This window comes from Carassius auratus, chromosome 3 (genome assembly GCF_003368295.1).
Source record: "Carassius auratus strain Wakin chromosome 3, ASM336829v1, whole genome shotgun sequence".
Classification (NCBI taxonomy): Eukaryota; Metazoa; Chordata; class Actinopteri; order Cypriniformes; family Cyprinidae; genus Carassius; species Carassius auratus.
The window spans coordinates 12,002,743-12,015,602 of NC_039245.1; the positions used below are offsets into that span (position 1 = coordinate 12,002,743).

At 37.6% G+C, this 12,860-nt stretch overlaps 2 protein-coding genes across 4 annotated transcripts in view; both read left to right on the forward strand.

The window, feature by feature from the left end:
* The window catches only part of LOC113048180 (sodium channel protein type 4 subunit alpha B-like), a 39,534-nt gene extending 35,411 nt beyond the window's left edge, over positions 1 to 4,123 (forward strand). For 2 of the 3 annotated variants that reach the window (XM_026209820.1, XM_026209806.1), the window contains exon 25: positions 34 to 2,659. In XM_026209820.1, coding sequence (XP_026065605.1) covers positions 34 to 1,262 — 1,229 coding nt within the window. In that variant the 3' untranslated portion in view covers positions 1,263 to 2,659. Of the gene's footprint in view, positions 1 to 33; positions 2,660 to 3,910 lie in introns of those variants that run through there. The other variant, XM_026209813.1, reaches the window with a different exon arrangement.
* Positions 4,124 to 10,257: 6,134 nt separating this feature from the next.
* Positions 10,258 to 12,469, forward strand: gh1 (growth hormone 1). The gene is made up of 5 exons (XM_026209832.1): positions 10,258 to 10,326; positions 10,631 to 10,770; positions 10,976 to 11,092; positions 11,532 to 11,693; positions 11,799 to 12,469. The coding sequence occupies exons 1-5, from the start codon at positions 10,317 to 10,319 to the stop codon at positions 12,000 to 12,002; spliced, it is 633 nt and encodes a 210-aa protein (XP_026065617.1). The 5' UTR covers positions 10,258 to 10,316; the 3' UTR covers positions 12,003 to 12,469.
* The last annotated feature ends 391 nt before the right edge of the window (positions 12,470 to 12,860 follow it).

Genomic DNA, 12,860 nt, shown 5'->3' on the forward strand with positions numbered 1-12,860 from the left:
ATATTTGCTTGTTAATTATTTCTCATCCCACAGGTCTTTTGCTGGCAGATCTCATCGAGAAGTACTTTGTGTCGCCTACGCTGTTTCGTGTCATCCGACTGGCCAGAATTGGCCGTGTCCTGCGGCTCATCCGGGGTGCCAAAGGAATCCGGACGTTACTGTTTGCGCTGATGATGTCACTTCCTGCCCTCTTCAACATCGGCTTGCTTCTATTCTTAATCATGTTTATTTTCTCCATATTTGGCATGTCCAACTTTGCCTATGTGAAAAAAGAAGCGGGCATCGATGACATGTTTAATTTCGAGACCTTCGGGAACAGTATCATATGTTTGTTCATGATCACAACCTCCGCCGGCTGGGATGGTTTGTTGGCACCTATACTCAACAGCCCACCAGACTGCGACCCGGATGTGGAGAACCCGGGATCTCCTGTCCGAGGAAACTGCGGCAATGCTGCGGTAGGCATCGTCTTCTTCTGCAGCTACATTGTCATGTCCTTCCTCGTCGTGGTCAACATGTACATAGCCATTATCCTAGAAAACTTCAATGTAGCGACGGAAGAAAGTAGCGACCCCTTGTGCGAGGATGACTTCGAGATGTTCTATGAAACCTGGGAGAAGTTCGACCCAACCGCCTCTCAGTTCATCGCTTACAGTAGCCTGTCTGAATTCTGCGACACGCTAAAAGACCCCCTGAGAATCCCGAAACCGAACACCCTTACGTTGATCACAATGGACCTTCCCATGGTCCCTGGCGATAAGATCCACTGTCTGGACATTCTCCTGGCCCTCACTACACATGTGCTGGGAGATTCTGGCCAGATGGATGCCATGAAAGCAACTATGGAGGAGAAGTTCATGGCCAACAATCCCTCAAAGGTTTCGTACGAGCCCATCATCAGCACTCTCAGACGGAAGCAAGAAGAAGTGGCCGCTTTGACCATTCAAAGTGCCTACCGTAAGCACGTCCTCAAACGTGGCCTCAAACAAGCCTCGTATATGTATAGAGAGAAGACAAACTCAAAGAGACACGGTGAAGAGGCTCCAGAAAAGGTGGGGATGATAGCTAAGAAAATGAGTCATCTTTATGGAGATCAAGCCATTGAGGACGACAAACCTACGAGTTTCTCCTTCTCTCAACGTGGGAAACCACTGTATGGGGTTACAGTGAGAGTACAGAGGGATGTGGTCTTGCACTCTGCTCCTTTTCCCGCTCCTGACTCGTCAGCCACTGCAGAAAAATTGAGGGAGTCCATTGTGTAACAGGTTTAAGCCATACTCTACACGTAAGCTTTGGAAAGCCCAGCAATACAGAGCCCTTTTAGGAGATTGTTTGTTCAGGGTTATATCTCAGCACACAAGAGCCAGTATGAAGGAAATTCATGGAGTCCGTACGGTGAATGGCAACGAGTTATAATCAATATTACTGATGCAATCGATGGTTCCTCCAAGTACTGCCCTTGAGAATACGATCACCAATTGTTTGTCTAATGGCACTGAAAATGGTTGAGCTCTTAGTGCAGACATCAATGATTGTCATGCACAGAGCCTGAAATAACAAAGTTTTTTAAAAGAAAAATGGTAATGATTAATACTAATCGTTCAAAATAGATAGAATTGGAAGGAAAACCCATGAGTTTCCATGATACCTGGCAAAGCCTAAAATAAATAGTGTTTTAAGCGTATATTACAGATCATTTTTGTAGTATCTGACTTTTACTTTTTATCAGAATTTTTCACAGTTCAATGTGACTAGTATTTAAAATAAACTCATTTGCACTAAATAGAAATAACCGTGGTAGAATGGCCTAATAATCAATATTTAACAAAGCATATTAGTCTTAATAGTTAACTGTACAAATATATATATTAGCCTTAATACAGACTTTACTAACTGCAGTAAATCAGGTTTTTATTCTGGTAGTATTTTAAACCTTGAATCAAATAAAAGCAGAATCTCTAGTTGGGCCAAAGACAAAAATATGACTCTAAGATTAACTAAGTCAGACCATAAAACACATAAATTGTAAAGAGTCTTCCAAACAGTTAGTTACCCAGCTGAACATATTGTAAATATGGATTCTGGTATGTTTAAATTGCCTAATGAGCTATTTTGGTGTGCAGGGTGTACTTGTAAATTGTTTATCGCAAGTATATAGTCTCTGAAATCTTTGGCTTCTATATGTAGGTTATTTTTATTTATTTTTTTACTTTTAGATATAATTTATTATGAGTCAGATAGGAAGTTTTGTTCTGATGTCAAGTTGTTCAGCTCAGTTGTATAGTGATAATGGATATGATGTCAATATACAGAGAATATTTTATAGATGAAACTATGCAAAGGATTGCTTGAACAAGGCATATAATGTCGGAAAAACTACATGTATGAATGGATGTGTCAGGGTCAGAAGAAAAAAAAATAGCTATATTTTTCTAAGCATTGTGTGTATGAAGTTCTGTGGACACAGTTCTCATGTTTACTATGTCTCCAAAGACTGACCTAATGTGACTCTTAGCATCCCTATCATGTTTAACTGTACCTATACTCATCCAGCATTCAGTTACTCACTCATAAATGTTTTTACATTTTTATGATCAACATTTTATTGTGAAGTTAAAAGGTTAGTTCACCGAAAAATGAAAATTATGTCATTAATAACTCGCCCTCATCTCGTTCCAAACCCGTAAGACCTCCGTTCATCTTCTGAACACAGTTTAAGATATTTTAGATTTAGTCCGAGAGCTCTCAGTCCCTCCATTGAAGCTTTGTGTAAGGTATACTGTCCATGTCCAGAAAGGTAAGAAAAACATCATCAAAGTAGTCCATGTGACATCAGAGGGTCAGTTAGGATTTTTTGAAGCATTGAAAATACATTTTGGTCCAAAAATAGCAAAAACTACGACTTTATTCAGTATTGTCTTCTCTTCTGTGTCTGTGGTGAGTGCGTTCAGAACACAGCAGTGTATGATTTCCGGTTCGCGAATGAATCATTCGATGTAACCAGATCTTTTTGAACCAATTCACCAAATCAAACTGAATAGTTTGAAACGGTTCACTTCAACAATAAGCATTAATCCACAAATGCTGTTTACTTTTTTAATGTTGCTGACTCCCTCTGAGTTCAAACAAACCAATATCCCGGAGTAATTCATTTACTCAAACAGTACACTGACTGAACTGCTGTGAAGAGAGAACTGAAGATGAACACCGAGCCGAGCCAGATAATGAATGAACGTTTTAAATGATTCAGTTCGATTTGGTGAACTGGTTCAAGAAGATCCGGTAACATCGAGTGATTTGTTTGCAAACCACTAAACTGCTGTTTTGAACTCGAAGTCATAGTTTTTGCTATTTTTGGACCAAAATGTATTTTCGATGCTTCAAAAAAGTCTAACTGACCCTCTGATGTCACATGGACTACTTTGATGATGTTTTTCTTACCTTTCTGGACATGGACAGTATACCGTACACACAGCTTCAATGGAGGGACTGAGAGCTCTCGGACTAAATCTAAAATATCTGAAACTGTGTTCTGAAGATAAACGGAGATCTGACGGGTTTGGAACGACATGAGGGTGAGTCATTAATGACATAATTATAATTTTTCGGTGATCTTACCCTTTAAAAATTGATCTGTCTCTCACGTAAGCGATTTAAACTTAACAGGTTTTTTGTTTTTTGCTGGCAGTTTTAGAGTTTTTTGGATAGCTTTTTTCATCTACTTTTTATTTTTTTATTGAATTGGTGAAAAATGTACCTTTCAAGATAAATGTTTTGCTATTAAACATGCACTATGCTACCAAATTTAATGAAGCCCTCCAAGCTAAATTATTGGAACAATTAAACGTAATGCTTTCAGACTTCAGACTATTCATGACATTTCTATCACTTTTATTATATTTCTTTGTAGAATTCAAACCAAGAGAAAGGGGTGGAGAGCAGACAGATGGAGGATTACTTGGACAAATGCAACCTGTACCTAATTCAGTTTTTCATGCAGTAATAATGTGACAGATATGAAAATGAGAATGCACAAGCTGACAATTTCTATATTTGCATAATAACTGAATTCTAGTATTTACAGAGGCCAAATGCTTTCAGAAAAACGTTTTCATTTATCATTTTTTTAATTAAACTGTACGAGAAAAATTAATAACAATATTAATCAAAATGTATTTAATGTTAAGCAATGATTATTTGACAATGATTATTAAATTTTCTAATGAAATCAAATTGTGGAATTTTTGTTTAATCATTTTTAGATGTCGTTTAATGTTCTCCTTACCATTACTAGCACTGGTTTGACACCTCACAGTATCTGTCACTTGCTGAATGCATGTAATAGATCTTGAAACATTTGTAAATGTTATTGTATATTCTTTCTCTGTTTACATGACTGAAATAAACTTTTGTCTTTGGCTACGTTCACACTGCAGGGCTTAATGCTCAATTCAGATTTTTTTGCAAGGCCGTTCACATTTCCAATTAAATGCGACCTTTTGCGATCTCTTGTGTGAACATGAAATGACCCAGAAGTGACCCGCATGCGCAGAAGAGTACTCAATGGTGAACGACGTCACTCGTTGTTTGCGGAAGTAGTTAACGTTAAACATGGATGTTTGTATTTGGCTCGGAGGCTTTTTATTTTTCGCTGGCATTGGAGTCTGGATCGTCTGTAACCACGCTCGGCCATTTCGCTGGAAATGTTTTCGTAAACCGCCCGGTTCCGATAAGAGCCTTCGAGTTTGGCCTGAATAGAGCTGTCACCCCAAATATTAATTAAATCTGTGACCTCGCTTCCCTTCCATTGACTGGTCTCAGCAGCATCGTCCGCCAAGGTTGTTGTTTATCTTCTCGTTCCCGCCTACTTCAACGCAGAATTATGATGTTTGTAGCGTATCAATGACGTACGGGTCGGATACATGTGGCCTGGCCGTTCAGACGCATTTCAAAAGATCGGATACGTATCGGATTCAGGACCACATACCCAAGTGGCCTGGGTCATATTTGAAAAGATCGGATCTGTGTCGTTCAGACTGTCGTGAAAAGATCAGATACAGGTCGCATAGGTGCAAAAAAATCGGAATTGGGTCGTTTCAGCCTGCAGTGTGAACGTAGCCTTTGAGTCTTTTTTTTATGTTCTAACAATATATCATGCAATTAATAAATGGTAAATTGAACGTTTACATTATCAAAACTGAATATTAAAAATAGCTATATTTTGAAAAGAGGTCATATTATGTTGCTAAAAATAACATTATTTTGTGTATTTGGTGTAATGCAATGTTTATGTGGTTTAAGGTTTCAAAAACACATTATTTTACACATACTGTACATCATTGTTGCTCCTCTATTCTCCAACTTTCTGAAACACATAAATTTTTACAAAGCTCATCGGCCTGAAAAGCGAGTTGTGCTCTGATTGGCCAGCTATCCATTGCGTTGTGATTGGCCGAATAACTCAAGCGGGTAATGGAAATGTTACGCCCCTTACCATACTGTGATGCCCTGTGTGCCTGACAGGTAAGATAAAATGTCAGAACACTGGCGTGATGAGACAAAACCAATAAAAGCCATTAAAAACAAGGCATTTGTTGCATCCAGTTGGGACATAATAACTGATTATATTGACTTATACTGTCTTTTTATGCATTGCATTGCATATCGCGTTGCATAAACATAAACCCATGACTGCATTTGTGATCGGATGAATATTTGAATATTTGGGTTGGACTGTTCTGGAACAGTGTTGTATACAACTTAACCACTGATTTCTAGTTGTGTAACTTTGCTTTCACAACAAAACACAAAGTGTCTCCACAACATGGCTCCAGTGGCAACAGCGAGGATAAAAGATACACCTTCTTTCTTTGCATAAACATTTGGGCGGTGTTATGCAAATCTTCCCACATTGTGACATAGACATGTGGGGACGTTTTAGGAAGGCGTGGTTAACTTTTATAAAGAATGTCTCTTTGGATTTGAGACTGTAGTCTTTGCAACTTTACCGATCTTCTTTACAAGAGATTACAACACTCCAAAGAGAAAGGAAAATTTTGAATGACATCATATGACTCCTTTAACTTCCAAACTGCTGTTTGCTTGTCACTTTTTCTATTGCAAATTGTCCAGCTGGTAGGGCAAACGTACGCCATCCTGTGTTCAAAATACTTTCTATTTATAGTACCATTTAAACAGGTTTATTATATTATTTTATTTTTTACAGTCCATCAGATTTAAAATATAATTTGGATGATTTTACCCCAGAATACACTTTAAAGACTAAAGTCAAAATGCATAAATATCTGTTGAAATGAATAAACTGCATGTACTTTAGAAGTAAATAAGGCTTCAAGAACTTCAGACAAGGCATTAGTGACTCTCTCATTCTCTCTCTCTCTCTCTCTCTCTCTCTCTCTCTCTCTCTCACACACACACACACACACACACATTCAAACCTATACACATAGGAACACATGCCACTCACTGGACATCGTAGAACTACTTCGGCATCTCCTGGATCACAGCAGTCCAAGTGCCATGCATACAAATCAGGTCAGAGGTCAGCTGTGAAGCCTGACCTCAGGACAGGCGGTTCAGTGTGTTCACTCTGACGAGTGGAAGCCGCGTGGTGTTAATATGCTCATTCATTCTCACTGCCGTCTGGGTGACACACTCTGTGTCAAGGGTTTATTACTGGAGAGAATATTCTTCAAATAAACCCTCATCATTTACAATGTCACTGAAAGTAGATGTTTCTTCTCTCTCTCTCTCTTTCTCTGGCTTTATTTATTTAAGGGCTGTTTATCAATAGAAACGGGGGGGCAGGACATTATTGTGATGAAAGGATTGACACACAACACAGGCCAGAACCGTATTAATCCAAACAAACACCACTGCGTCTGGAGGATATGCACTAATCGCTAAGTCACAGATCCGGTCTATATTAGGTAACTTTTCAGAACGAACATGTGGGAGGTGATTACTGATTACTGAATGCATTACTCATTCCTCAGCACTTTTAGGATGCAAAAACCTTTGTTAAGGTCAAGTGTGCATGCAGCCTTTATGTAAGCTAAGGAAGCACTGGAGAAGCTCGTCCAGTCAACGAGTGGTGCCTCCAAAGCAAAGAAGCCGCAGCTGCCTGAAGAGATGCAACATGAGATGACTCAAAACTGTGATGAGTAGCCTGTGGAATCAGAGAGCGGGTGGGATGGAGTCAGTACATTCCAGGGTAGATGTGTAACATCGCCCCATTTGAAACAAGAGTTGACGAGAAGTGGGAACAAGGTGGTGTTTGCTTTAAAGGAAGAGCACAGCTTATCCTGGTCCCCAAACCGTTTAATGACACAGAAATACAGGTTGTGAGTTTGTGCAGAAAAGTTAAAGCCAGGAGTGGGTCAATGATGTCAAAAGTTCAAGACTAGTTTACAACGAAAGGGTCAAAGGTGAACATGCAGCAGGTGGCATCATGGTACCTTACATGTGCAATGACAATAAAGTTGAATCTAATCAAGGGCAGGTGTCTTCTCTTTGCCTAAAGGTTGTCAAGTATATATTATGGTGCTACAAACACCAATGCCGTTCAGTCAGACTTTTTCTACAGACTTTAATCTAGCAGCCAAGATTTTCATACTTCCATTACGCTATTTTATTTTTGTGTGTCTGATTGTGACAACGTCTTACTAAAAAAGCCAAAGTTTTAAAAAAAGATAAATAGTCAGTAGAGGGTGATATCCCATATCCGTTCTGTCGGCCAGAGGAGCGGAAGCGAGTCAGACAGTGTTCTCTTTACACACTTTGTCATGTAAATGTGTTTCCGGTTTGTAAAGCTCTCTACTTAGATATGTGATCGTAGCAGTATTGCGCCAACTCACCTTAACTTCAGATAGAACTATCTCCATTTTCTCCATTACAATCACTGATAGGATACTTCAAGCTAATTGCAAACATTCTTTTAGAGCTCTTCAATGCTTTAATCAACATTTCAAGGGGCTCACAGTGCTATCCACCTTAGTTTTCAAAGCGGAAGTAAGCTATTTCTCGTGAATGTCAGAGACTTCCGATTCATTAATGGCTTTTTTTGTTTCGGTAAAATAACTTCTCAAACATCAAATTTCATTCAAGCTCGAAAACTTCATTGAATACAGCTTCTTTAGAAAATATCTTGAATTTATTGGCGCCATCTTGTGGCTAGAAATTAAATGACAAACTATTCCCATACAAAACGCAGCACTATATAATATTTCTCTTACTATTCCTTATCAAGTTGGTATGTGGAGGAATGATAGAGTTCCACCTGACAAAGCTTTCTTCAAGGAGTTTTGGTTTCTCACACTTGATTGACAGGTGCCAAGTTCAGGCAGTATTGACAGTCATCAGAATGCCCCGTAAGAACAGCTGAGGCATCATGGGGGATTTTTCTCTGGCACCTGCTTCCATTCCGATTGTAACCACAGGGTGGAAGTAACTTACAGTCTTTAAATGTCTGTGGTGCCTCTCAGTTCTGTTTTCTCTCTGTAGAAGTTTCTCTGGCAAGCTGTTCTGAAGAGCTCAGTGTGGCACAATGGAGCGCGTGTCTTATAAATCATTATCTTACCCATGAGGGAAAACACTTATATAGACATCTTATATGGAAAAAGAGTAATTTTACCTGAATACTGTGTGAATCTCACAAAGCGGTCATATCTTATACCCCAAAATAAAAAGAAAATGAATAAATAAAATAGGTAAATAGATAATAAAAATAAATAATTTATGTAATGTATATTCACACATCTATTGGTGGTCAAATGTTTTGATGTTTTTGGACATTTGTATTTTGTATTGTAAAAAAAAGAAAAAACTAATGTTATTGTAATTTTAAGTTGGGTATGTCATTTCCAGCTGTGAGTCCCATTAAGGGGGGTCTGGTTAACATGTAAAATTATTATTTTACATTTCAGTATATTTAATGTCATTTATTCTTAATGTAATTTTTCAGCATCATTTCTCCAGTGTCACATGTTTCACAGGATGACAAAATCGTTCTGCTGATATGCTGATTTGCTGCTTAAGAAACTTATTATAATCCTTTTTTAAAATGTATGTTGTAAATTATTAAAGAAAGAAAGAAAGAAAGAAAGAAAGAAAGAAAGAAAGAAACTGATACATATCTTTATCATACATTAAATTGATTGAAATGACAGAAAAACTATTTATAATTGTGTAAAAAAATTCTAATAAATTATATTCTTTTGAACTTTTTTAAATCAAATAATCATGAAAAAAATCACAATTTTCAGAATAAACATTAAGCACCACAATTGTTTTCAACAGTGATTTTTAAGAAGAAATGTTAAGTGAAAGAAAAAAAAAGTAAGTGAAAGGTATAATGTTAAATGTTAAAGGTATAATCAGCATAAACTGACATGATCAATTTTAGCTATAATACTGTTTATATTTAAATAGACAGTGGGGTTTTAAATGGTCTTAATTGTCTTGAACGTAAGCTCCCAAGGAAGAAAAATATTATGTTTTACAACAGCATTCATTTAGGCAAATTATACTTTTTATTTATTTTGAATTGTTAGTAAAATATGACCCAGATGTTTCTAATCTGTTATCGAACTAATAAATGTCCTTTACCGATAACCTAGCGTGACAGGCGAAACAGCCATGAGGTTCAGATAAACAGATTGTATTCTGTTATTTCCCACAAGGGATTAAACTATGACATTTCACACCCCCAAGACTGCTGAATATTACACACAGGCCAACAGCTCCCGCATCCCCACAGTGACAGCAAACACGTATATGACCTGATTTCCTCTCATATATATTGAGAACATGTCCTTTTGGAAGAAGATGACACCATTTACAGGTGACGTGGCAATGCTACATGCTTCTTATTGTATAGACTAGTGCTGCGCCAATGACAACCACCGGATTCAAATATAAGAGTGGTTTGTAAAACATTTTCAGAAAATAAAGGCCGCAATTTTTTCCATATTTTCACATGGAGATGAAACTTGCTGTTGTATTTCTTTCATATCAATATTATTTCTTTCAATAAATAAAACCATGACCTTTCTTTGTCTCCAACATCATCCCAGAGTCATGGAAATAGCCATACACATAAATGACCGGAACCACTGCACTGGTTCGTATACACGCAGCAATGCTTAATAAAACATAGTTCTCATGTTTCAACTCTCATGCATTAAGATGAATCAAAACATGTTCATGCCACATATAAATATCAGTACCTGAGCCAGAAAAGCAAACATTCACAAGCTTTTAACTTAGCCTGCAAGAGTTTGTCTACCCTGAGCGAAATGGCTAGAGGTATGTCTGTGATGCTTTCTGTTGCATGTTATTTGTAGTACTTAGGACATGGATATCGTATCTTATTCTTTTTAAATATCCCTATTTAGTTATATATTTAATTCATTTATTATATATGTATTATATATTTTTTTTTCTTACCTGTAAAAGTAATTTTATAGTTTTAAGAGGATAACAAAATTGGATAAAACATTTTTTTTCCCTTCAAAATCTTGATTTCATTGGTTATTTGGTAAGTTTTTCAGGAGCTTTGAAACCAGACTGTTTCAGATGAAAGACAAATCTCCTTCTTTTCCTCTCCTAGCATTAGTGCTGTTATCGGTGGTGCTGGTTAGTTTGTTGGTGAACCAGGGGAGAGCATCAGACAACCAGCGGCTCTTCAATAATGCAGTCATCCGTGTGCAACACCTGCATCAGCTGGCTGCAAAAATGATTAACGACTTTGTAAGATTCTCATTCAAATCTATTCAGGACTAGTAGGTTTAAAAGTGAAATTTTAACTAACTACACTGAAGCTTAGGACTTTGAAAACTCATCTGCGAACTTCTGTCAGATGCAATTATTTAGTTTTTTTTTGAGTGAGTTAAATGTATTATAAAGAATCAATTTTAAATACAATACTAAATACAGTTTGCCTTTTGTTATCAAGGAGGACAGCCTGTTGCCTGAGGAACGCAGACAGCTGAGTAAAATCTTCCCTCTGTCTTTCTGCAATTCTGACTACATCGAGGCGCCCACTGGGAAAGATGAAACACAGAAGAGCTCTGTGAGTAAACTATATCATTAAAAATTCAATCCCAACATGTTTTGTCCAAAGGGTTTTCGGATTGGAGGGGGCCGCAAAGGGTATTTTGAAAAGTTTGGAGAAAAACAGTGTAAAAATATAAAAATGCATAAAAATAATGATCAGATTTAACTAAGTACATTAATATGATTAAAATAAGTAATAACCAGTAGAATAAAGCAAAATTATAATAATAATAATAATAATAGAAAGTTGTTTAAATAAATGAATAATAAAAAAAAAATTTGGACCACAGTGAGCAGTAAAGGTAGATGCTAAGAGATGAACTGTTTCCATCACATTTTGCATATCATAGTTTGAGAAGCATTTGGAATTGATTAAATATGGGCAGCATAAACATAAAAAAATGGCCAGTGGTCTGAAGCCTTCAATTTAATAGTTTATTTTTTTCTCTCTTCAGATGTTGAAGCTTCTTCGCGTCTCTTTTCGCCTTATTGAGTCCTGGGAGTTCCCCAGCCAGACCCTGAGCGGGACCGTCTCAAACAGCCTGACCGTCGGCAACCCCAACCAGATCACTGAGAAGCTGGCCGACTTGAAAATGGGCATCAGTGTGCTCATCCAGGTGAGAAAGACAAGCAAGTGTCTAGCGATCATACCAGGAGGTGTGACAGCATCTTCACACCTTATTAGACAGCTATAAGATCATTTTACATTTGTTTCTGTGCAGGCATGTCTCGATGGTCAACCAAACATGGATGATAACGACTCCCTGCCGCTGCCCTTTGAGGAATTCTACTTGACCATGGGGGATAACAGCCTTAGAGAGAGCTTTCGTCTGCTGGCTTGCTTCAAGAAGGACATGCACAAGGTCGAGACCTACTTGAGGGTTGCAAATTGCAGGAGATCCTTGGATTCCAACTGCACCCTGTAGATGGCGCTGGTGATTGCTAGTCAATGCCTTGAACACGTTTGTGCTTTGCTGCAAATCTAAGACCAGTTTAAAGTCTGGTCTTATATATGCAGGAAATGTCAACAAGGCATGTCTAGGTCTGTGTTTTCTTTTCCCTCCCATATTTAAACCTTACCTATGTATTTATTCTTCTCATTGGGGAGTGCTCAGAAATTAAAGCCGTTCCTTTAAAACGTGAAAGGCTATAACACTTCACAGTGGTGCTAAGCAATTTCTGGCAATATTTTCAAATGTGGCCTAATTGACTTAAGTCAAAGTGCTGACAATGGGTTTAGAAAAGGGCTAACTATCAGTGTTACGTCTTAAATTGGATTGGTTCACTCTTCAGTGTATGTACGTAAACATTTGTCTCATAGATTATGCTCTGCTTATTCGTATTCTCTTCAAGCGCTGTATTTTTCTCCATTAAATTTTTAAGTTGCATCCCATGTTCTTTTTCCGTGTGGTTTAATTGTCCTGCCTGTCTTAACATGCACACATAAAAGTAAAATTTCAGATCAAAATATGTTGCTGTTCCCTATCATGAGCTGTAATGCGTACCAAAACAATGAGCAAGATAAAACTGACCGACAATTTTACTGTTGCTATTAAGCTACAAACATTGGCACATTAAAACAACACATGCCAAAAAGATAGATTTAAATAAATAATAAGAAAAATAAAAGAATTATCGACGCAGTGTCGCAGATCTCTACATATCAACCGGATGAGACAAGATTACATTTTTAGAATGTTTACAAATTATGTTGTTTTATTATTGTGGAAGCTTTCAGAACGTCTGGAACGTGCTATTACGTCACCGAGGAAACTCCAGTTTGT